Raw genomic sequence first — 26,495 nt, 5'->3', positions numbered from 1 at the left:
TTATTATTTTGTACATTATTATTGCACATTGGTACATTATTATTGTTTGTATTATTCTGTATTTATTACTAGTTAAGTACACTGCTAAGCATGTTTTTAAATGTTGCTGCTGTAACAAAAGAATTTCCCACTATCAATAAAGTATTATTATTGTTATTATTATATTCCATGAAGTTTGTAAGAATAAAATATGTATCTCCTGATTGGAAAACCTAGAACCGGAAATCATAGTCTCATAATATAGGTCAGACCATTTAACTGTTAAGAGAAAGTTCTTCATTCAAAGGGTGATGAATCTTCAGGTAAGGCTGGGTAGTGGAATTCTCCCCCTTACAGGTATTGAATATTCAAAGGGTTCTGCTTGTTAGGGTGTGCTGTAAATACAGTAAATTTACGTGACTATATTCCAAATGTTAAAGTAAGTAGTTGATTGTTTATTGTTACCTTTGTGTTGAAGAAGTATAAAACTTTGTGTCAGGAGAGTGAGACTCTCTCAGATTCTACTTTTCCAGAAACGTTCGCTATGTAAATACTAATGTTTCCCAGTTGCAGCTTTCATATGGCTCAGTTTCAGTCAGTCACAACAACTTCATTTGTTAATTGTTACATCATCTTAGCCTCGGCAAAGTTTTCCTTTAGTTTCTCTTCAAGAACCCCCACTGCAAGAAGGTGCAGATCGCCCCAGCACCATCAGTGACATCACCGACAGTATAGCAGAAACGGCGGCTGCTGGCAGACCCAGCCAATGAGAGCCGTGAACAGGGTCAGGTAGGCGCGGTCGGTGCCCGGAGACTGCTCGGCGCCATGGTGTTATCCTGCTCTGCTTACGGCTGCAAGAATCGGTATGATAAAGACCGTGGCGTTTCTTTCCACAGGTAGGCTCTGGGTGGCGGCTTCCATCAGGGAGTGTATTGGTTGTGGCTCTGCGTGGCAGAACGTGGCCGGTGAGCTGAGATCTTGGCGCGGGCTGGCTTGCTGGCTGACTAGCCAGGCCACTCCTTGAATGGCGTCAGAAAGGAAGTTGAACAAGGCGGGATGTTGGTGGTGAGGTGGGAAAGCTACTGACGTTGGGCAGGGAAAGAAATTTGGCAGGAGGGTTGAAGCTGAAAGGGTCTCCAGAGTAGAGGGATAAGCAGGGCAAGTGACTGAAGGGGATGATCCGGAAGTATGTATGTGAGGCGGAGTTGGTAAATCACTTTAGGGTTAGTTGTGATGGAGTGAGGGGTTGATTTCACAGCGTACCCGATAGAGAATTGTAATAAAAAAAATAAGTGTAGCGAATAATCATGATGGAAAGCGTGCTTGAAGTAGTGAGTTTCTAAAATCTTACTGTAGTTTTCTATTTGCAGCATTTTTATCCAGCATTCTAATGTTTTAAAATACTGTTTTCCTTTTGGCTGTGGTCATGGACTTTCTTGCTATATTTTGCAGTGAATCTTTGCAATTGTGATAGCTGTGTTGGCACAGAGTGATAGGCCTGTGATAATCTACGTTAATGGGCAAAGTGGTGCTGGATAAACTTCATGTATTAAAGGTTCCATGAATTCCTAAATCCGGCTTTATTGGTAATGTGTGAATAGGACTTAGAAAACATACATAGTGAAATCAATGGTAGACTGGTCTAATAAAACTACAAATATGTGAAAGTCAAAAAATAAGCTGTGGATGATAGAAATCACGTTATTTCTTATGTTTTTTTAACATCTGCAGGTCAGGCTGCATCTCTGAGAAACAGTTAATGTTTCAGGTCAAAGACCCTTTGTCAGAACTGATTTGACCTGAAATGTTACTGGATTTTCTTTCCACAAAATATGATGGTCTGGCATTTAAATATATTTTTAAATAAAGCTAAAAGTGGAAATGTCCTTCTTTTCACTTTTGACCTTGTCCTTTTGCTATTTTATCCATGAAGTAGTGGTGATGGCTAGGGTAGCGTTCTCATGTGATTAAGATGACTATTCAATCAAGTTCTAATCTAGGCTGATATCATGTTGTACTGAGTATGAATTGTGCTATCAACATTTTAATTTTTTGATGAGACAATATACTGAGATTTGAAACTATGGGATTTTTCATTTGGATGTGAGAAAGGCTATGTGCTATCCAAAAAGGACCAGACCTTGGCTGATACTTCAACTAATATCAATAATGATACAGATTGTGCATTACTGTCATGTGTGGAACTTGGATTTATGCAAATTAGCTGTTGTATTTCTTAACATTATTATTACACTTTAAAAATATTTGATTGGGTGTGAAAGAATTTAGTTATACTGAAAGGGGTTTAAAGCCATGATCTTAATTGCTTTTTGCCTCGATTACAATGTTGAGCCAAAGCCAACTGGACGTAAGGAGGAATAAATGAGTTGCATGGCCACAGAAGAGCAGTAAAATTACTGCAGCTTTGGCTAAAAACGCACGGCTGAATTAAATAGCTGTGATGACCAGTTTGGACAATACAGGTAAATTTGGAGATTGGGACACTTCATGCAGTTATGTGTGTCTGACATCACTACAGTGGCCTGCAAATATCAATGATCCTGAATCATTAACTGAGTATGATACACTAAAGAATGGAGTAGACATTGTTTTGTATATACTTACATTGTTTGGTTTCTTTTGGCTGCAATTTATATTCAGGAGACCAGCTGTGTGCTTGGAAGGATGGTGAAAAACCAATTGTAAGTAACCAATTTTATTGATAGCTATCAATATATGGGTCTTCTCTCTAACAGTATTTTTAAAACCCAATTGAAGGTTTCCCCTGAAGCGGCCGGAGCTCTGCAAAAAGTGGCTGGATGCAGTAAGAAGACGGAATTTTATACCCACTAAAAACAGCAATTTGTGTTCAGAACATTTCACATTGGACTGTTTCAGAAAGAACTGTAACAATAAAATACTGGAAGAAAATGCTGTGCCATCCATATTCTGTTTTACTCGATCAAATCAGCAGTCAAAGGTAACTCTTAGGTTATTTATAAGTTATGATGTTTATTAAACCATAAGACATAGGAGCAGAGTAAAGCTACTTTGTCCTTTTGAGTCTGGCCCACCATTTCATCATGCATGATTAACTATCCCTCTCAACACCATTCTCCTCCCTTCTCCCTGTAATTTTTGATGCCCTTCCTAATCAAGAACCTATCAATCTTCACTTTAAATACATCCAATCACTTGGCCTCCACTGCCGTCTGTTGTACTGAATTTCACAAATTTACCATCCTCTGGCTGAAATTGCTCCTCATCTCTATTCTAAAGGGATGTCCTATTCTGAGGCTGTTCCCTCTGGTCCTAGACTCCACTCCCACCCCCACCCCCCACTATTGGAAACATCCTCTCCACATTCACTCTATACTTCTATACTTTTCAGTGTTCAACATCTTTGAATATTTGGTAGTTTTCAACAAGATCCCCTGACGTTCCTCTAAACTCCAGCGAGTACAGGCCCAAATTAATCAACTGTTCCACGTACATTATCGTTTTCAGTCCTGGAGTCATTTTTGTGAACCTCCCCTGGACACTCTCCAGTGCTAGCATATCCTTTCTTAAAAAGGGGCACCAAAACTGCTCACAATACCCCAAGCTAGACCTCACTAGTGCCTTATAAAGCCTCTTCATAAGTGGAAGGCCTTCAAAAGTGAAATTTTAAGAGTACAAAGCTTCTGTGTTCTTGTCAGAATAAAAGGCAAGAATAACAGCTTTAGGTAACCTTGGTTTTTGAGAGAGATTGGGGCCCTTGTGAAGAAAAAGGAGGTGCATGGAAGATATAGGCAGGTAGGAACAAATGAGGTAGTTGAGTTTAAGAAATGCAAAGAAAGAAATCAGGAGTGCTAAAAGAAGTTATGAGGTTGCTCTGGCAGGCAAGGTGAAGGAAAATCCTAAGAGCTTCTTCAGATATGTTAAGAGCAAAAGGATTGTGAGTAGGAAAAAAATGGTCCTCTGAAAGATCAGAATGGTAATCTATGTGTGGGGCCAAAAGAGATGGAGGGGATCTTAAATTTTTTTTTGCATCTGTAATTACTCAGGAGACAGACACAGTCTATAGAAGTGAGCAAAGCAGTAGTGAGGTCGTGGACCCTGTACAGATTACAATGAGTAGGTGTTTGTTCTCTTGAGGTAAATTAGGGTGGACAAGTCCCCATGGCCTGACAAGGTATTCTCTTGGACCCTGTGGGAGGCAAGTGCAGAAATTGCGGGGGCTCCAGCAGAGATACTTAAATCGTCCTTAGCGACAGATGAGGTACTGGAGGATAGTAGGATAGTTAATATTGTTCTGCTGTTTAAGAGAGGCTGTAAGAATAAACCAGAAATTATAGGCTGGTGAGCCTGACATCAGTAGTGGGAAAGTTATTGGAGGGTATTGTAAGGGACCGGATTTGAGTATTTCAATAGCCAGGGACTGATTAGGGGTAGTCAACATGGCTTTGTACATGGTAGGTTGTGTCTAAACAATCTTATAGATTTTTTTTTTAGGAAGTTACCAGGGACGTTGATGAAGGCAAAGCAGTGGATGTTGTGTACATGGACTTCAGTAGGGCAATTGATAAGGCCTCGCTTGGGAAATTGGTCAAGAACTTTCAATCACTTAGTATTCAAGATGAGGTAGTAAATTGGATTAGACATTGTCTTTGTGGGAGAAGCCAATGTGTCACAGTAGATGGTTGCCCCTGTGACTAGAGGAGCACCACAGGGATCAGTGCTGGGTCCGTTGTTTGTCATCGGTGTCAATGACTTGGATGATAATGTGGTTTTTCAGATGACACAAGATTGGGGGTGTAGTGGACAGCAAGGAAGACTATCAAATCTTTTAACGGGATCTGGACCAGGTGGATAAATAGCTGAAAAGTGGCAGATAGAATTTTATGCTGATGTGTGAGATGTTGCACTTTTGGAGGACCAACCAGTGGGAGGGCACTGTGAAGTGCCACAGAACAAGGGGATCTGGGAATACAGGTCCATAATTCATTGAACGTAGTATCACAGGTAGATAGGGTTGTAAAAAAACACTTTTGGCACATTGGCCTTTAATGATCAAAGTATTGACTGCAGGCATTGGGCTGTTATGTTGAACATTGTTGAGGACTAATTTGGAGTATTGTATGAAATTAGCTACCTACATGAAACATCTAGATAAGATTGAAAGTACAGAGATAAATTACAAGCATGTTGCCAGGACTGGAGAACCTGAGTTATAGGAAAGATTGAATAGGTTAGAACTTTATTCCCTAGAAAGTGGAAGATTGGGAGGAGATTTGATAGTGGTATACAAAATTGAGGGGTGTAGATAGGGTAAATGCAAGCAGGCTTTTTCCATTGAGGCTGGGTGAGACTATAATTAAAGGTCATGGCTTTAGGGTGAAAGATGAAATGTTTAAGGAGAATATGAAGAGAAACATCTTTACTCAGAGTGTGGAATGAGCTGCTAGTGCAAATGATGGATGCAATTTTGATTTCAACGTTTGAGTAGTTTGGAAAGGTACATGGATGGGATAGGTATGGAGGGCTATAATCTGGCTGCAGGTTAATAGGTCTAGCAGTTTAAATGGTTCCCCATGAGCTAGGTGGGCCAAAGGGCCTGTTTCTGTGCTGTAGTTTCCTGTGACTTCAAATGAATGCTAATATTGCAAACCTGGCTACAAAACCATTTATTCCATTATCCAAATCATTGACAAGTGAAAAGAAGTGGTCCCAACACCAACTTCTGCATAACACCACTAGTCACTGGCAGCCAACCAGAAAAGGCCCATTTTATTTCCACTCTTTGTCTCCTGCCAATTAGCCAATCTTCTATGTTAGTATCTTTCCATAGGCTCTTGTTAAGCAGTGTCATGTGTGGCACCTTGTCAAAAGCTACCTGAAAATCCAGGTAAACAACATACACTGATTCTCCTTTGTCTATCCTGCTTATTATTTCCTCAAATAATTCCAACAGGTTTGTCAAGCAAGATTTTCCCTTCAAGAAACCATGCTGACTTTAGCCTATTTTATCATGTGCCTCCAAGTACCCTGAAACCTTACCCTTAATAATGGACTCCAACATCTTCTCAACCACTAAAGTCAGGCTGATTGGTATATATTTTCCTTTCTTCTGCCTCCCTCCCTTATTGAAAAGTGGAGTGACATTTATATTTTTCGAGTCCTGAACCATTCCAGAAGCTAGTGATTCTTGAAAGATCATTACTAATGCCCCCACAATCTCTTCAACTACCCCTTTCAGATCCTTGGGATGTAATCCATCTGGCCCAGGTGACTTATCTACCTTCAGAACATTCAGCTCCCAAGGATCTTCTCCATAGTAATAGCAAGTACACTCACTTCTGCCCCCTGACACCCTTGAATTTCAGGCATATTGCTAGTGTCTTCCACAGTGAAGACTTGTTCAAAATAGCTATTAAGTTTGTCTGCCATTTCTTTGTCCCTCATTACTACTTCTGCGTCCTTTTCCAGTGGTCTAATATCCAGTATTGCATTTCTTTTATGTTATTGGCTAGCTTATCTTCATTTTTCATCTTTTCTTCTCTTTTGTTTTTAGTTGCCTTTTGTTGGCTTTGAAATCTTCTCAATCCTCTAACTTCTCACTTTTTTTTTTGCTGTGTTATTCACCTTCCTTTTTACTTTTATAGTCTTTGACTTCCCTTGTCAGCCACAGTTGCATCTTCCTTAGAATACAGCTTCTTCAATGGGATGTATCTATCCTGTACCTTCTGAACTGCTCCCAGAAACTCTAGCCATTGCTGTTCTAAAGTCATCCCTGCTAGTGTCCCTTTTTCAATCATCTTTGGCCAACACCTCCCTCATGCCTCTGTGACTTCATTTAATCCACTATAATACTGATATATCTGACTTTATTTTCTCTGTCTCAACCTGCTGGGTGAACTCTATCATTTTAAAAATTACTGTCTCCATAGGATCTTTTAGCTTAAGCTCTCTAATTAAATCTGATTCATTACCAGTTGCCTTTCCCCTGGTTGGTTCAATCACAAGCTGCTTGAAAATGACATCTCATTGGTATTCTACAAATTCCGTCACTTGGGATCAGCACCAACCTGATTTTCCCAATCTACCTGCATATTGAAATCCTTCATGACTATCATAACATTGCCATTTTTACATGCCTTTTCTATCTTCTATTTTTAAATCCCACATCCTGGGCTACTGTTCATGAGATAGAAAAGGCATGTATATGGTATGGATGGGGAGAGGACGTTTCCTGTAGTGTGGAAGGTTAGGACACGAGGGCACCACCTCAGAATAGAGGGATGTCCATTTAGAACAGATGGGGAGGAATTTCTTTAGCCAGAGATAAGTAAATCTGCGGAATTCATTGCCACAGATGGCTGTGGAGGCCAAGTCATTGGGTATATTTAAAGCAGAGTTCGACAGGTTCTTTTGTTGTTCCGTCAAAGGTTACAGGGAGAAGGTAGAAGAATGGGGTTGGGGAGAATAATAAATCAGCCTTGATGGAATGATGAAGAAGACTCGATGGGCTGAATGCCCTAATTCTGCTCCTATGTCAGATGGCTCCTGTTTTAATTTCTATTCCACATCTTGGCTATGTTCGGAGGCCTCTATAAAACTCCTATCAGGGTCTTTTTTTTTTATATCCTTGCCTCTATAAAACTCCTATCGGGGTCTTTTTTTTTTATCCTTGCAGTTTCTTACCTCTACCCATCAGGGTTCTATATCTGCTGATCCTATGTCACTTCTTTCTAAGGACTCGATTTCATTTTTTCCTAACAGAGCCACCCCACCCCCTTTGCCTTAGTGCCTATCCTTTCGATACGTACATCCCAACTGTGATAATTTTTCAGCCATGAGTCAGGGATGCCCACCTGCCAATCTCAACAGTGCCACAAGTTCATCTACCTCATTCATATACTGTAAACATTCAAATATAATGCCTTCAGTCTTATATTCGTCAACCTTTGCAATTTTGCCTCCATGTTACACTTAAGTTCATTCCACTCACTGCTATTTTGCCCTATCATTTGCCTGCTTTTCCTCAGTCTCATTGCAGACTTCATCTACGCGTCTACCAACTGCACCATCCTCAGCCCCATCACTCAGGTTCCCATCCCCTGCCAAATTAGGTTTAAACCCTACCCAACAGCTCTGGCAAACATGCCTGCAAAGATATTGGTCTCCCTCAGGTTCAGGTGTAACCTGTCCTTTTTCTACAGGTCATACCTTCCCCAGAGCAGATCCCAATGATCCAGAAATCTGAAACCCTGTCCCCTGCATCAGTTCCTCAGTCATGCATTCATATGCCAAGTCATCTTATTCTTACCCTCACTGGCATGTGGCATAAGCAGCAATCCAGAGATTGCTACCCTTGAAGTCCTGCTTTTCAGCTTTCTACATAACTCCCTATATTTTTCTGTTCAGAACGTCATCCTACCTATGCCATTGGTACCAATATTTACCACAACTTCTGGCTGTTCACCTTCCCCCTTTAGAATGTTGTGGATATGATCCAAGACTGGGCCTGGCACCTGGGAGGTAACATGTTTCATGTTACTTCTTACTATCTGCTCCTCTAACAATGAAATCCCCTATCACTCCTCCCTGCTTCCCTTCAGAACCACAGAGCCAATTTTGCCAAAGACCTGGTCACTGTGTCTTCCCCTTGGTAGGTCAACCCCTCAGCTGTAACCAAAGTGGCATACTTATTGAGGGGAATGGCCACAGGGGTACACTGCACTGGTTGCCAATTCCCTTCCCCTGTCCTGACAGTTTCCCAGCTACCTACCTCCTGCAACTTGGAGGTGACTGCCTCCCTGTAGCTCCTTATCTATCACTCTTCATTCTCCCATATGAGCTGAAAGTCATCCAGGTGCAGGTGCAGCGCCAGTTCATTAACACAGTCTCTCTGGAGCTGCAGCTCGATGCACTTCAAGCAGGTGTTGTTATCAGGGAGACTGGAGGTCTCCCACACCTCACATGAACAACATACTACTACCTCCAGACCCATTCTCCCTCCACTAATTGCGTATTAAAGACAAGGAAAGAAAAAGAAACAGTCTTTGTCTCTTCTTGCCAAAGCCTGACCATTCTTAAAACTGGCCCCCTCACATAATAGCCATTCTGCTTACACTTCACGTCTTTTCATTAGGCTTTGCCAAGTGCCTAATAGACCGTTATGATTAAGGCCTCCGAAAAGTCCCAAAGGGCCCGAAGTTCTTTTAAAATCTTGTGCTGCTTCCTTCACAAGCAAGTGCTCTTGATGATTGAAGGCCACTGAAAGGTCCTGTGCTCTTTTAAAATCTTTTCTAAAAGTGCCTTTAAAAAGTGGGCATGTGATTAGTTTTTTTCCCCCATGTCACTATCAGGACAGCAGTAATGACATGATTATGGTACTCGCGGTATCTGTCAGTTTCATTTTTAATTTGGATCAAGGAGACGAAGTGCGTTATGATCTGTATCTCGTGTTCATCTTTAAGCTAATTGGTTGAATACATTTAAGTAACCATCCATTTCTATATATTTAGGTAAACCTGCAAATGAAACAGCTTGGGTTATATACTTTTTCCTCTAATGTTGATGACCAGATAAGATTTTGTTGAAATTTGTTTCACTATTACTTGCTTGGGTATTGTAAGTCTAACAATAATGAATCAATGTTGAGGCATTTTGTATCTAAGAGGAAAGTACTGTAATGCAAGACTAGTGTTCACAGACTAAGGCTACGTCCACACTAGACCAGATAATTTTGAAAACGCCACTTTTGCTTAAAAACAATAGGCGTCCACACCAGGCGTTTTTGAAAATACCTCTGTCCACAGTAAAATGGGTATTTGGATGAATCTCCTCCTACTGGGTATAAGCAGGACACATCTACAGAAAACAAGTGAAGAGGAAACGTTATACTTGGTGCGAGTTTGTCCAGTTACAGACTAGAAAAACTTAAAAGGAAATTGCCAAACGATGGACAGCTGTTGGCTCTCGCGCAGGAGGACTTAAAACTAAAAAAAATACTGGAGCGTAAGGAGGTAACTGACAGGGAGTTCACAGACGGTATGACCTGGCTGACGACGAACATTGAAAAACTGACTAACGCTGTTGCAGAGGGATTTGCAATGATGAAGAATATGATGGCCCCCCCCCCCAGTACTTTTCACTGCCACAATACCAGCCTCACAGCCACTACAGTAGCTACACATATGGACACACAGACCCGCGGGTGGCCCCACCAACATCTTCCCCACATCCACAGAGGGGTCGCCCTGGAAACATTTTCTACAGCCATAGTCTCTTCACTGAATAAAGGGACGACAGGTTTTTTAAAACCTCCGGTTACCCCGTACACACTACAACGCCCAACCGATGTTTTCAGATTTAAACACTCTGGAGAGCGTTTTAGAAAAGCTCTGTTTTCAGGGGAGGAAAACGCTGTTTCATTGTGGACGGAGGGTCAAAACAAAGAGAAAAAGCTTCAGTTACAGACTTAGCCGGTCTTGTGTGGACATAGCCCAAAGCTGATCTAATTATAGCTAATGAAATGCTTAGATGCTAACAATTTCAATCTTAATTAAATGTAACAGCTGAAAAAGTTGCTAGATTACATAACTATCTTAGTTGAGTTGGTGGTTTAACAGACATGGGGAAACAGTGTTGGGTAGGTGACCTTTTTACCAAACACCTGTGCTCGTTCTACGATGACCCATCTAGAGCTCCTGGTTGCAAGCCATTTTAATTCTCCTCTCTGTTGCCATATTATTCTTCTTCCTCTTCTACAAGGACGTTGCCTGACCCACTGATATCCTCTAGAAGTTTGTTTTTTTTTTCCTCTAGATTCCAGCATCTGCAGTCTCGAGTATATTCATTTTTGTAGCATCTTATTGCTATTATCATCCTGGTGCAGGATACAGCAAGCTGAATCTGATACAAGAGTACACTTTTTTGGAATTCAAAATTCATAAATATTTTAAATGTGCTATTTCACCATCAGGGAAATTCCCTTATCACCTGTTTGGTTTCTGTAATTGTCACTCAAGTAATCAGAAGCTTATCAGAGAAATAAGAATATTTTGTGTCCAGGTTACTATAAAGAGTTGTGAATGCTGGGAACTGAAGCTTTTATTAGGAAAACAAAAGTTTTTGAAACTCTGATCCTGAGGTTAGTCATTACATCTGTTTTTGGTCATTTTATTGAATAAAGGCCTCACATTGATCTGGTATTCACTGACTTCTCCGGTTTATTGTTAAATGTAAAATCTTGTTTAATTTTATTTAACTCATTGCATTTAATGTAGCTAAAAGGAGAAATCTGTTTTTCAATTGAAATTGTCGCAAAAACTCTGCAATTCAGGCAGCATTTGTGGAAAGAGAAATAATTAATATTTCAAGTCAGGAATTCTTCAGGTTTGAATAGATCCAAAATCTCTGGTTTTCCATCAAATAAATTATCTCCTTAAATTTATTGTTAAAATAAATTTAACACATTCCATTCTTTTGTCAAAGTACTTGCTGTATTATCTACAATATTTTCTGAGTAAATCTTAATAAAATCATTTTTACTTTACAAATGTTGGATTTGATAAATTATTTGTAGCTTTTATGCTTGACCTTTGTTTACAGCTTTAATTTGCTGAATGTCAAAATTATATATCTTGAACTATTAATCTGTTGATCTTTATTGATAGAAGTTAGAAATGGCATTACCGAGTGACCAACATCATGCAACAGAGGAAATTATAGAGGAGTCGGAACTGAATCAATCGCATGGACTCTTAACTGTTTACGATCATAGCTACAGTGTTGGAGATGCATGCTTACAGAAAAAGAAGATTCAGCAGTTGGAGGAACAAAATGAGAAATTGAAGAAGAAACTGAAATTCTTACAGCAAAAGTCTCGCCGCCAAGAGCAACGTTTACAAAGAATGAAGAAGCTATTACAAGAACTTAATACACGAGATATATTGTCACATCAAAATTGTGTGCTGTTAAATGATACTTTGTATGAAGTAATTAAAGTTTAGATGTAATTTGTTTATCAGCATCACATTTGTTGCATAGTGTAGAATCATAAGTTTTACTACCCAAGGTTGAGGTAGGGGTTTAAGTAAAAATTTCTCATGGTTCGTTCTGGGGAAATTGTTTAAAATGTATAAGTAAGAACAAACTTATTAAGTTGAATGCATTATGGAGCTGGTGAATTACAGGTAACAGAACAAGCAGACTAGCAATAGAAGAATATACAAAAATTCTGGTATATCCAAAAAGCAACCTGGTGAGATTGACAGATCTTGTAAGGTTTCCCAAACCATTAATTCATTTACATGGGTGGTGGGTTACTGTGTACAGTTCTCATAATACTGGAGCGGAGTATTGAATTATTGTGAAGAACTGTCACTGAGAGAAACTAGTGAAAAAGTGGGAATTTATATGTTGCAAAATTTGTTGGGTGATTGAATCATACTAAAGTTTCAGAACTGAACTCAAAAATACTCAAAGCCCACAGTGCAGCTATTTGTTCTGTTAGAAAAAAAATTGATCACAAATTAGATGTAACTACATTGACAGGGAATATAAAGAGCAGGGCTACAGAAAGTGACATCAGAATAGTGCCAATGATCTTTACATCTTTCTTGCTATGCTATTTTAAGAACTTAATTTATATATAATTGATTTGTGGCAGGGAATGTCACATTTTAACTACACTGTAGCTAGTTTTTTTAAACCTTTAGCTGAAATTATAAAAATCTAGTCTTTAGCATACTCTCAGCTATAGAAATGGTCTGTATACCCTCGTAATCATTTAACTCCTGCATTGGTTTACCATATAATCTCTTAAAGGGGCAAAAAGTATTTCTTGGGGAAAATAGTCATACTTTTAAATTTTCTTCTAACTGCAAGCCTTCTCCCTTTGTGTTAAATATATGTTACAAATGTCGAATTCTTGTCTTTTCAGTATAATGGTCTGTACAAAATTATAAACATCATTTGATTAGTAGCCTAACTTGCTATTACATCTGTACTTTACTTCAAGGTACAGAACCAGGAATTGCCTCTGCATACCTTAATTATTTGCACCCAATAAAAGCTATAATCTTTTAAGCTAATTTTGTAAAGCTCTAGGATATACATCTATCTGCACAATAACTGAGTCATCTGAATATTGGGCTTTTTTTCCCTTTTCTATGTGGCATCCTTTTTTTTCAAATTACAAGCCTGTATAGCATGTGGATCTATGGATAGAGTTACAGGATTTTATTTTGTGTACGTTAGCCAATGTTAAAAAGTAACACGTAATGAAAATAATGTGGCTTTCTCTAAAACCAAAGTGAATTTTCTGAGTCATCCATGTGTGTGGTATTAAAGAGGGGCTCTTGGGGTTATTAATTGTAAATCAGAATGCTGAAGGTTTTAATGTATGTATTGTGGTTTTGCTTTTTTTTGTGTGTAAGTAACATTCTCACTTGCATTGTGTGTCTTCATTTAATATCCGAATGAACAAAAGCAAGACTTGAGGATCAACAGTGAATCCTTGAATTATACACAAGCCCCTGGAATGTGTGGTATGCCACCTCTTTGAAAAGAGGACAAGTAAATTGCTCATTTAGCTAGTTGTGAACTACAGTTTTATATGGGATAAATAGTATTAAATGCTGGACAAATAATAGGCTCAAATGCATGTAAGCCATAATCTTTAAATATTAATTTATGATAGGCTCACATTAGTTTCCTTTCCATAACTTGAATAAAACTTAGCAGTACTACTATTGGATAGAATAACAAGGATGGTAAATGTAATTATACAGAAACAAGTTCTCTAGTTTACGACAGGGAAAATGATAGTATAGTGGCTATGTTACCAGACTAATAATCCAGAAGTGTGTTCAAATCACACCACAGGAATAAAGAATTTAAATTCAGAATCAGGTTTGCTAGCAGTGGGATATGTCTTGATATTTGTTTTGTGGTAGCAGTATACTGACATTGAGCGCAATGTTACTGTTAGGACACCACTCAGCCAGGTGATCTATCTCCTGTGTACGTCATCTGAAATTCTACCAACAATAGTTGTGTCATCAAATTTATAAATGGCACTTATAAATTTGCAACTGTTGTGGCTGCACCTAGCCGCACAGTTGCAGGTGTAGGGAGAGTAGAGCAGTGGGCTAAACACGCAATCTTGAGGTGCTCCAATGTTGATTGTCAGCGTGGAGATGTTATTTCTCATCTGCACAGACTGGCCAGTGTGGATCCAGTTGTAGAGGGATGTACTGAGGCCCACGTTTTGGAGCTTGTTGATTAATACAGAGGGAATGATGGTATCGAACACTGAGTTGTAATCAACAAACAGCAGCCTAATGTAGGTACTACTATTGTCCAGTGTGGAAAGCCAGTGAGATTGTGATGATAGGCAAATTGCAGGGGGCCTAGGTCTTTGCTTAGACACAAGTTGATTCTGGCCATGACCAACCTCAAAACACTTAATTAAAGCAATTAATTAAGTAAATTTGGAATATAAAAATATGAAATTAGATTGATATCAAAGTCATTTTAAAGTAGGAAAAGTATCGTCCTATCCCCACATGCTTCAAATCTGTGCCAAAGAATTCTACACCTTCAGAACTAAACAGCTACCACTTGATTGCCCTTAAATGGCTGACAATGGTACATATCCAAAAACACTGTTCCTGCTGCATTGGTTACTCACAAATATATTTGACAAGAGAACTACTCCACAACAGATGCCATAACTTCTGTCATGCACCTAGCTATGACACACCCAAAAAAAAAGTACACATGTCAGAATGATGTCTCTGGATATCAGTGCCGCATTCAACACTATTGTCCCACAGACCTTGGTGAAAGAACTCCTACTCTTAAGTCTAAATACACCGCTGTGCAGCTGGGTATTGGACTTCCTAACCAACAGACAGAATATCAGATTCACAACTGCTCCTTCCTCAACATTATCCGCAACCTGGGTACCTCCTGGGGCTGTCTGCTGAGCACATGAATGCACAGCAAAATCACATTGTCAACTTTGCTGAGGGTACGACAGTGGTGGGCTCATCACCACCAACAACAAGACAGCCTCCAGAGAGAAAGTGGAAGAGCTTGAGGCCTGGTACCAGGCAAATAACCTCTTTCTCAAGGTCAACAAGACAAAGGAGATGGTTATCAACTTCAGAAGAATGCACACCACCCATATCCCTCTGCACATCTGTGAAAACAGAACAGTTTCAAACTCCTGAGAGTGCATATCTCACACAAACTTTCATGGTCCCCGAACACAACCTGCACAATTAGGAAAGCTCACCAAAGCCTCTACTTTTTGAGGGGGCTGAAGAGAGCTGGACTATGTACATCTATACTCGCGACCTTCTGCAGATGCACAGTAGAGAGCAACCTAACATGCTGTGTGACTGTATGATATGGAAATTGCTTTGGGGCAGACTGGAAGGCTCTACAACAGGTAGTCAAAATTTCCTTTGCACTAACACCATCAGCCTACCTGCCATCAAGGACATATACCTGTATACAGAATGGTGCCAGAAAACATCATAAAGAATCTCTCGCACCCTGCTCATGGACTGTTTGTCCCACTCCCATCAGGGAGGAGGCTACATAGCATGAATAGCAGGACCACCAGACTCAAAAAGTTATTTTCCCCAAGCAGTAAGATTCACCCATTAACACCCACACCCCTGTCACTATTTCGTCATTCCCTGTCAGAGTCACTTATGTACAGACACTCCTGTGCCTAGCATCACTTTATGGACATACAATCAATCTATGACTATAAACTGTCTTATGTGTTTATTATGTTGAAGAAATGACTTTAAACAATCTTAAAACTTGAGCCTGGTCTTTGAGACTCCACTGGCAGCAATGCGGTTGACTTAACTGTCCTGTGAAATGAAGCAGTGGGCCATATATTTCAAGGGCAATTAGGAAATGTCAATAAGGGATGGGCAATAAATGTTTCATCAGTGATAGCAGTATTCAGAATTGAATCAAATAAACCTTAAATGGGAGACTACAGACAATCAACATCTTCGAAAGGTCACAATTACTTTTGAAAAAATGTTTCAAGGTGGTATGAAATATATCCTTTACCATTTTAGATTACATTTGAGGGATCCCTGTTTAAGGTATTAAGTTCCTTCCATGTACTGTTGTGTGCCTCAATTCTCTCAAAATTGGTTGGTGCTGAGCAGAGAATACTCAAGTTTTCAGTATTTGCTGTAAAAACCTGTATATTCTGTTGTGTATTTAATTTTTTGATAATATTTCAGTATATATAGGTTGATTAAGCATTCTTGGTCATTTAAATAACTCATTATCGGTTATATGTAAAAATACGTTACCACATAATACGTGTAATCATCCGGAGGTGATAAGAGAGAAAGTTATGGAACCCTTAGGGAACAGTGATCACAATATGATCGAGTTCACGTTGAAATTTAAGAGGGAAAAATTAAAATCCAATGTGTGGGTATTTCAATGGAATTAAGGAAATTACAATGGCATGAGAGGGTAACTGGCTGAGGTTGACTGGAAAGGGACATTTGCAGGAAGGACAGCAGAGCAGCAATGGCTAGAGTTTCTGTGAAAAATGAGGGAAGTGCAAGACAGATATATTCCAAATAAGAAGAAATTTTCAAAGAGAAGAAGGACACTACCGTGGCTGACAAGTGAAGTCAGAGCCAAAGTAAAAGCAAAAGAGAGGGCATACAAGGAAGCCATAGGTAGTGGGAAGTTAGAGGATTGGTGAGCTTTTAAAAACTTGCCGAAGTTAATTAAAAAGGTCATTCTGAAGGAAAAGATGAATTATGACTAATATCAAAGAAGATACTAAAAGCTTTTTTAAGTATAAAAAGGGTAAAAGAGAGTTGAGGGTAAATATAGGACCAATACAAAATGATGCTGGAGATATTGTAATGAGAGATGGCAGAGGAACTGAATGCGTATTTTGCATCAGTCTTCACAGTGGAAGACATCTGCAGTATACTGGACATTCAAGAGTGTCAGGGAAGTGAAGTTTGTGCTGTGAAAATTACAACTGAGAAGGTGCTCAGGAAGCTTAATGGTCTGAGGGTGGATAAATCTCCTGGACCTGATGGAATGCACCCTCGGGTTCTGAAGGAAGTAGCTGGAGAGATTGCATAGGCATTAACAAAGATCTTTCAAGAATTGATAAATTCTGGCATTGTACTGGATGACTGGAAAATTGCAAATGTTACTCCGCTATTTAAGAAGGGTGAGAGGCAGAAGAAAGGAAACTATAGACCTGTTAGCCTGACATCTGTGGTTGGGAAGTTGTTGGAATCAATTGTTAGGGATGAGATTACGGAGTACCTGGAGGCCCATGTCTAGATAGGCTAAAGCCAGCATGGTTTCCTGAAAGGAAAATCCTGCCTGACAAACCTACTGCAATTCTTTGAGGAAATTACAAGCAGGGTAGACAAAGGAGATACAGTAGATGTGATGTACTTGGATTTTCAGAAGGCCTTTGATAAGGTGCCATACATGAGGCTGGTTAGCAAGATAAGAACCTGTGGGATTACAGGGAAGTTACTAGCATGGGTGGAACATTGGCTGGTCGGCAGAAAACAAAGAGTGGGAATAAAGGGATCCTATTCTGGCTGGCTGCTGGTAACCAGTGGAGACCCACAGGGGTTGGTGTTGGGACCGCTGCTTTTCACGATGTATGTCAATGATTTGGACTACGGTATTAATGTATTTGTGGCTAAATTTGCCAATGATACAAAGATAGGTGGAGGAGTGGTAGTATTGAGGGAACAGAGAGCCTACAGAGAGACTTAGATAGTTTAGGGGAATGGACAAAGAAATGGCAAATGAAATACAATGTTGGAAAATGTATGGTCATGCACTTTGGTGGAAGAAATAAACAGGGAGACTATTATTTAGATGGGGAGAGAATTCAAAATGGAAAGATGCAGAGAGACTTGGGAGTCCTTGTGCAATATTCTGAGGTGTATATATTTCAATGCTTGGAGTATTGTGGGTAAGGCGGATGAGTTGAGGGCGTGGATTGAGACATGGAATTATGACGTTGTAGCGATTAGTGAAACTTGGCTACGGGAGGGGCAGGACTGGCAGCTTAATATTCCAGGGTTCCGATGTTTCAGATGTGATCGAGGCAGAGGAATGAAAGGTGGGGGAGTGGCATTGCTTGTTAGGGAAAATATTACAGCAGTGCTCAGGCCAGACAGATTAGAGGGCTTGTCTACTGAGTCCTTGTGGGTGGAGCTGAGAAACAGGAAAGGTATGGCCACATTAGTGGGATTGTATTACAGACCACCTAATAGTCAACGAGAATTGGAAGAGCAAAACTGCAGAGAGATAGCAGGCAACTGCAGGAAACATAAAGTTGTGGTGGTAGGGGATTTTAATTTTCCATATATTGATTGGGTCTCCCATACTGTTAGGGGTCTAGATGGTTTAGAGTTTGTAAAATGTGCTCAGGAAAGTTTTCTAAATCAATATATAGAGGGACCAACTGGAGGGGATGCAATATTGGATCTCCTGTTAGGAAACGAGTTCGGACAAGTGATAGAAGTCTGTGTAGGGGAGCACTTTGGTTCCAGTGATCATAACAACATTAGTTTCAATTTGATCATGGACAAGGATAGATCTGGTCCTAGGGTTGAGGTTCTTAACTGGAAGAAGGCCAAATTCGAAGAAATGAGAAATGATCTAAAAAACGTGGATTGGGACAGGTTGTTCTCTGGCAAGGATGTGTTTGGTAGGTGGGAAGCCTTCAAAGGAGAAATTTTGAGAGTGCAGAATTTGTATGTTCCTGTCAGGATTAAAGGCAAAGTGAATAGGAATAAGGAACCTTGGTTCTCAAGGGATATTGCAACTCTGATAAAGAAGAAGAGGGAGTTGTATGACATGTATAGGAAGCAGGGAGTAAATCAGGTGCTTGAGGAGTATAAGAAGTGCAAGAAAATACTTAAGAAAGAAATCAGGAGGGCTAAAAGAAGACATGAGGTTGCCTTGGCAGTCAAAGTGAAGGATAATCCAAAGAGCTTTTACAGGTATATTAAGAGCAAAAGGATTGTAAGGGATAAAATTGGTCCTCTTGAAGATCAGAGTGGTCAGCTATGTGCGGAACCAAAGGAAATGGGGGAGATCTTAAATAGGTTTTTTGCATCTGTATTTACTAAGGAAACTGGCATGAAGTCTATGGAATTAAGGGAAACAAGTAGTGAGATCATGGAAACTGTACAGATCGAAAAGGAGGAGGTCCTTGCTGTCTTGAGGAAAATTAAAGTGGATAAATCCCCGGGACCTGACAGGGTGTTCCCTCGGACCTTGAAGGAAACTAGTGTTGAAATTGCAGTGGCCCTGGCAGAAATATTTAAAATGTCGCTGTCTACAGGTGAGATGCCAGAGGATTGGAGAGTGGCTCATGTTGTTCCGTTGTTTAAAAAGGGATTGAAAAGTAATCCGGGAAATTATAGGCCAGTAAGTTTAAGGTCGGTAGTAGGTAAGTTATTGGAGGGAGTACTAAGAGACAGAATCTACAAGTATTTGGATAGACAGGGACTTATTAGGGAGAGTCAACATGGGTTTGTGTGTGGTAGGTCATGTTTGACCAATCTATTGGAGTTTTTCGAGGAGGTTACCAGGAAAGTGGATGAAGGGAAGGCAGTGGATATTGTCTACATGGACTTCAGTAAGGCCTTTGACAAGGTCCCGCATGGGAGGTTAGTTAGGAAAATTCAGTCGCTAGGTATAGATGGAGAGGTGGTAAATTGGATTAGACATTGGCTCAATGGAAGAAGCCAAAGAGTGGTAGTAGAGAATTGCTTCTCCGAGTGGAGGCCTGTGACTAGTGGTGTGCCACAGGGATCAGTGCTGGGTCCATTGTTATTTGTCATCTATATCAATGATCTGGGTGATAATGTGGTAAATTGGATCAGCAAATTTGCTGATGATACAAAGACTGGAGGTGTAGTAGACAGTGAGGAAGATTTTCAGAGCCTGCAGAGGGACTTGGACCAGCTGGAAAAATGGCAGATGGAGATTAATACAGACAAGTGTGAGGTATTGCACGTTGGAAGGACTAGCCAAGGTAGAACATACAGGGTTAATGGTAGGGCACTGAGGGGTGCAGTGGAACAGAGGGATCTGGGAATACAGATACAAAATTCCCTAAAAGTGTCGTCACAGGTAGATAGGGTTGTAAAGAGAGCTTTTGGTACATTGACTTTATTAATCAAAGTATTGAGTATAAGAGCTGGAATGTCATGATGAGGTTGTATAAGGCATTGGTGAGGCTGAATCTGGAGTATTGTGTTCAGTTTTGGTCACCAAATTACAGGAAGGATATAAATAAGGTTGAAAGAGTGCAGAGAAGGTTTACAAGGATGTTGCCGGGACTTGAGAAACTCAGTTACAGAGAAAGGTTGAATATGTTAGGACTTTATTCCCTGGAGCATAGAAGAATGAGGGGAAATTTGATAGAGGTATATAAAATTATGATAGGTATAGATAGAGTGAATGCAAGCGGGCTTTTTCCACTGAGGCAAGGGAAGAAAAAAACCAGAGGACATGGGTTAAGGGTGAGGGGGGAAAAGTTTAAAGGGAGCATTAGGGGGGGCTTCTTCACACAGAGAGAAGTGGGAGTATGGAATGAGCTGCCAGACAAAGTGGTAAATGCAGGTTCTTTTTTAACATTTAAGAATAAATTGGACAGATACATGGATGGGAGGTGTATGGAGGGATATGGTCCGTGTGCAGGTCAGTGGGACTCGGCAGAAAATGGTTCGGCACAGCCAAGAAGGGCCAAAAGGCCTGTTTCTGTGCTGTAGTTTCTATTGTTCTATGTTTCTATACCCTAAAGGTTAACCTGCAGGTTGAGTTGGTTGTGAAGAAGGCAAATGCAATGTTGGCATTCATTTCTAGAGGTATTGAATATAAGAGCAGGGATGTGATTTTGAGGCTCTGTAAGGCACTTGTGAGACCACACTTGGAGTATTGTGTGCAGTTTTGGGCTCCTTATTTTAAAAAGGATATACTGACATTGGAGAGGGTTCAAAGAAGATTCACGAGAATGATTCCAGGAATGAAAGGGTTACCATATGAGGAATGTCTGGCCGCTCCTGGGCTTCGTTCCCTGGAGTTCAGGAGAATGAGGGGGGATCTCATAGGAACATTCTGAATGTTAAAAGGCCTTAACAGATTAGATATGGCAAAGTTATTTCCCATGGTAGGGGACTCTAGGACAAGAAGGCTTGAGTTCAGGATTGAAGGACGTCTGTTTAGAACAGAGATGCGGAGATATTACTTTAGTCAGAGGGTGGTAAACCTGTGGAATTTGTTGCCACGAGCGGCTGTGGAGGCCAAGTCATTGGGTGTATTTAAGGAAGAGATAGATAGATTCTTGATTAGCCAGGGCATCAAAGGGTATGGGGTGAAAGCAGGGGAATGGGGATGACTAGAAGAATTGGATCAGCCCATGATTGAATTGCAGAGCAGACTCAATGGGCCAAATGGCCTACTTCTGCTCCTACATCTTAAGGTCTTACGGTGCTTGCCTCGTTTAAAAGTAAAGACAAAGCTAGACCTATATTTTGGACCCCCGAGTGTTCTTTGAATTAATTTAATGTTTTGTAAGTTACAACACATAACTGATGCCAACAAAAGTTATTTTTATTTAATCTTTTTAATGATTTTGGTTTTGGAAAGCCGGGAGTGTATCTCTCAATGACATATTTTCCAGTGGACCGCAGTTTGCTCTCTTCCCAGACATCTCTGAGTAGGCAGCAGATCCAAACTAGTCCTGAACAAGCAGTTAAGCAGATGTTTAATTGGTAGTTACTGTTATGTTTTGTAACTTCAAAACATTAAACTAATTTAAGGGAAGACAGGGAAGACTGGGAATATGAGTCTAGTTCAAGTTTAAGCGAGGCGTGCACGTATCACATGGTATCATAATGATATATGCAATTAGTGTATTTATACATATAACCTGTAATTAATTATTTAAATGACAAGAGTGATTATATACAAGATTACTGAGATATTATTGAAGTATTTCATAGCTATAAATCCAACTCAATGGAGAATGCATGTCAACTCTATACACAGTATATTACATGGTTGGCATCCGTCTGTCTGGAAGGACAATGGGTGATGATAATCATCATAGCCCCGGGCGGAAGATATGGAGATCATGAGATGCCCAGCCTTCAAGATCCCCCTCTCAGCCTCACCAGCACAGTCCAAAGGAAAGCTTTTGAAGCAATATGTTTGGCACCGGCTTGTCTGCAGGAGCTGTCGGAAGGATGTTCGATGATGTCCAACCGCCTTAGCAGCTCCACTCCGGATTTGCTATCTGGTTGCTTAACAGGTGAGATGTGGCTGTGAAACAATCTCGTGTTCTGGGGCCTCCTCCGAGGTGGTTGGAGGAGATGACTCTGAGACTACAGGAAGTGGTATTGATAGCAGTAGCCAATTTTCTTCTCTATCAGTTGACTCTACTCTCCTCAACTGATTGATGCGTCCTCTCTAGATGACATCAGATTCAATCTCCACTATGTAGGAGAGTAGTCCAGTTTTGTCCCTAATCTTTCCAAGTACCCACTTTTGATCACCTCTGTAGTCCCTCACTAGGACTGCTTGTCCAGGAGGGAAACATTGTATCTCCTTGTTTGAGAAGCCCTCAATTTATCTCAGCTGTTTGTCCTGCATCTTCCTTCTGAGATTGGGTTTGAGGACATCTAAGTGTGAACACAAGGGATGTCAAGTCGGATTTCTTTTTCTTCTTTGAACATGTGCAGCTTCCCCACTTGAAAGAGATTGAATGCATCTACCCGAAGGTTTTTTCACTGGATTCCACTCAATGACCAAACAACTTTTCCTTTTTCCTCCTTTTATTTTTCGCAAGTGTGGCAGTTTGATAGTTCCATTAATTCCATCAACCATTAGCCATTAGACATTAGTCATTAGTCACCAGACATTAGTCATTAGACATTAGACATTAGACATTAGTCACTAGGCACTAGTCACTAGGTGAAAAAACTGGCTACCTCTCTGGACTTTGTAGACGGATTCGACCTGCACAGTCTTCGCTCCCTAACAGACCATTATGTTTTCAAACTGGGTGCGCCTTCCCGAAGGTTCCTGAGCTCTTCTTAAACCTTGCGCCATTTCCCAGAAGCGCCTGCGCGCAATGATCCCCATGACGTGAAACTGGTGCTAACCCAAAACACAGTGACAGCAGTGCTCTTTTCCATGAAACAGTCCCTCAAGTTATTTAAAGTTCTAGCATCTTGCCGCAGGTTCCAACACTGCTCCCAGACTGCCGCTGTGATACTGTGGGGTCCTCCCAGTGTTCAGGGCAGAATGGGTTCCATCCAGTCTATCAATGTATTCTTGCTATTACTTTTAAATTTTATTTTCTTTTGCCTCTAGGTCCCAATACTTTCTAGAAACTCTAGTTTGACTTGACAAGGGATGATCCAGGAAGAGTATAGCTGGTGAGTTGTTAGTTGTAGAGTGTGTTGAATTATGATATACAAGGAGGAAATTGGTGAGCTTCTGTTTCAGTTTTAGTGTAGTGTGTACTGGTGACATTGTTTCTGGACAAACCTTTCCGCCAGGCCATTTGTAACTGGGCGGTACAGTGCAGATGTAATATGTCTTATTCCATTCACTTTTAGGAATAACTGAAACTGTTCCACCACAAACTGTGGTCCGTTGTCACTGACACAGTGTTCTGGATCAACAGTCCATGCAAAGAGACTTCTCAACACATCAACAGCGTGTGAGGCTATAGTGGAGGCTATTGGGAACACTTCTGGCCACTTTGTAGCTGCATCCACTACTAACAAGAAATTTGTGCCCATGAACGGTCCAGCAAAATCCACAGGAATCCTCTGTCAGGGCAATGCAGGTCAATCCCAGGGATGGAGAGGCACTGCTCTTGGCATCTTCTGGACATGTTGGCATTCTGTACGGGGCATGGCAAGCTGCTCGATCTGCTGATCTACCCAGGCCACCAGACAAAGCTTATAGCCAACACATTCATTTTAACCACACCCAGATGCCTGGCATGTAGCTCCTCCAACATTTTAGCTCCCAGCTTGGATGGTATAAAAACTCTCAATTGACTCTACTCTGTGAAGGACAAGTTCATCCCAGCGCTGGTAAAAATGAGGGAAGTGGGATATCTGTTACACATTCCAGCCATTTTATATGTCCATGTAAACCTGACATAGTGTGGGGTCTTTTCTGGTTTCCCTTTGGATCATCTCTGTTATAATATGGAGACTTTTGATTTGTGTTAGAGAGAATATGTCCAAAAGAGTGACTTTTTTAGTAACTTTTCTGGTACTTCCTTTCCTAAGGGTAAACGGGACAATCCATCAGCATTTCCATGATTAGTTGTCTGTCACAACCACCGATTCGGCAGTGCAGTAGTTACGGCAATTGCGCTTGTGAATATGCACGTATCAGCTAATTATTATTCCATTGTGATAGTATTTAACTCCATTCATTCCGTCATAGTATTTGCCGAGACTTGGACACAGCCAACGCTTCGCTGCCTGTTTTGCATTCTGCCTTGCCTGAGAAATTGGACTGTCGAGTCAACTGACTCTGAACACTAGCGGTATTCGTTTTATTCTTAGTTGTTCTTTTCATCCGCAGTGCAGGCTTCGTTTTCCATTTGAGAGTTTTAGTTAACAGCCCTGTTTGGCCTAGCGTTTATTGTTTTCTTTTCCCTTTAACACTGTTCGCATTAAAGTCTGTGAACTATCAACCAGCTTCAGTGTCTCTCACACCGCACTTGGGCCATGCCCCTCACCTGGTGACAGTTGTCCTCTTGAATTAAATTTTGTAATTGTGCTCTCAAGGAAACAGAGCCCATCTCTGCATTCGAGCTGCTGCTGTTAATGAAACACCCCTCTGTGGCTTGAAAATGGACACCAGTGGTTGATGATCAATCATGAGGGTAAGCTTTCTTTCATACAAGTACTGGTTGAAATGTTTTACACCCCAAACCAGACTCAAGGCCTGTCTGTCAATCTATGCATATTTTTTCTCCGTAGTGGTAAGGGAAAGTGATGCAAAAGTTATGGGGTATTCACTTCCATCACTCACAGCATGTGACATGTCTGCACCTGTACCATAAGGCAAAGCATCACATGCAAGCTTCACTAGATGAGGTTGATCATAATATGTCAGTATAGTGTCTGACTTCATCACTTCCTTTATCTTATTTAAAGCCATCTCATACTGCTTCGTCCATTGCCATTTCTTCCCGATCCGCAGTAGTGTGTTCAAGGAATGGAGCACATTAGCCAGTTTTGGCAGGAACCTGTTATTGTAGTTAACAAATCCTAAACAGGACCGAAACTGTGACACACCCTTTGGCCTTGGGGTATCCATCATTGAATTTTCTCAGCACATTTGAGCAAAACCTTGTGACCACAGAAAGTGATGCTTGGTTTAAAGAATCCACACTTGTTGCTTCATGCTGAGCCCGTAATCTCTTAATCTTTTTAACACTGTCTTGAGGTTTTGCAGATGTTCTTGGTCATCCTTACCAGCAACAATTCTGTTATTGTGGTAACACTGAGTGCCCGGTCCACAGCTTTCTGCCAGAGCGCAAGTGCAGATGCTATTCTAAAAATAAGCCTATTATAATGATAAAGGCCCTTGTGAGTGTTTATGCTGAGAAACATTTTGGACTCTTCTTCCATCTCTATCTGTAAGTAGGCCTCAGCTAAATCCATTTTTCGCACATTCATATGCCTATTTAGATTAGATTAGATTATGAGGGCACGCAGTCCTCTTTTATTGTCATTTAGTAATGTATGCATTAAGAAATGATACAATGTTTTTCCAGAATGATATCACGAAAACACATGACAAACCGACTTAAAAACTAACAAAAACCACATAATTATAACATATAGTTACAACAGTGCAAAGCAATACCGTAATTTGATAAGAACAGAGCATGGCACGGTAAAGTCTCAAAATCTCTCAAAAGTCCCATCATCTCACGCAGACGGTAAACCTCTAGTGCCGCCAACTTGCCGATGCAGCACCCTGGAAGCCTCTGACCACAGTCCGACTCTGAGTCCGTCCGAAAACTCTGAGCCTCCGACCATCTCTTCGAAACCGAGCACCGAGCACCATCTCTGCTGAGCGTTTCGACCCTGGTCCTGGCAACAAGCAATAGGCAAAGCCGAGGATTTGGGGCCTTCGTCTCCGGAGATTCTCGATCGCACAGTAGCAGCGGCAGTGAAGCGGGCATTTCAGAAGTTACTCCAGGTGTTCCTCCATACTCTCACGGCTGTCTCCATCAAATCAGGACTGTGCACGGCCCCCCTAGTTACACATACGATATTCATTCAGAACGGCTGCATGTGCTGCGTCGTGCCGCCATCTTCTCCCTCCCACATTCATGTGCCTATTTAAATGTCTTTTAAAAGACTCCCAATACTTCAGCCTCTATCACCATCTGAGGCAGTGCGTTCGAGATTCAAGGTTGATTA

At 40.8% G+C, this 26,495-nt stretch overlaps 1 protein-coding gene across 4 annotated transcripts; it reads left to right on the top strand.

The window, feature by feature from the left end:
* The first annotated feature begins 101 nt into the window (after positions 1-101).
* LOC134345674 (THAP domain-containing protein 1-like) lies at positions 102-13,614 on the top strand. 4 transcript variants are annotated; one of them, XM_063046721.1, is made up of 4 exons: positions 102-842; positions 2,641-2,681; positions 2,758-2,959; positions 11,643-13,614. In XM_063046721.1, exons 2-4 carry the CDS (start codon positions 2,665-2,667, stop codon positions 11,976-11,978), a joined length of 555 nt encoding a protein of 184 aa, XP_062902791.1. In that variant the 5' UTR covers positions 102-842; positions 2,641-2,664; the 3' UTR covers positions 11,979-13,614. The 4 variants fall into 4 exon arrangements, with proteins under 4 accessions (XP_062902791.1, XP_062902789.1, XP_062902787.1 ...); XM_063046720.1 differs by having other exon boundaries at positions 786-875; XM_063046719.1 differs by lacking the exon at positions 2,641-2,681 and having other exon boundaries at positions 103-842; positions 11,643-13,613.
* The last annotated feature ends 12,881 nt before the right edge of the window (positions 13,615-26,495 follow it).

The sequence above is a fragment of the Mobula hypostoma genome, chromosome 4, assembly GCF_963921235.1.
Source record: "Mobula hypostoma chromosome 4, sMobHyp1.1, whole genome shotgun sequence".
Classification (NCBI taxonomy): Eukaryota; Metazoa; Chordata; class Chondrichthyes; order Myliobatiformes; family Myliobatidae; genus Mobula; species Mobula hypostoma.
The sequence above is the reverse complement of the archived record's forward strand: the minus strand, read 5'-3'. Positions and strand labels throughout refer to the sequence as shown.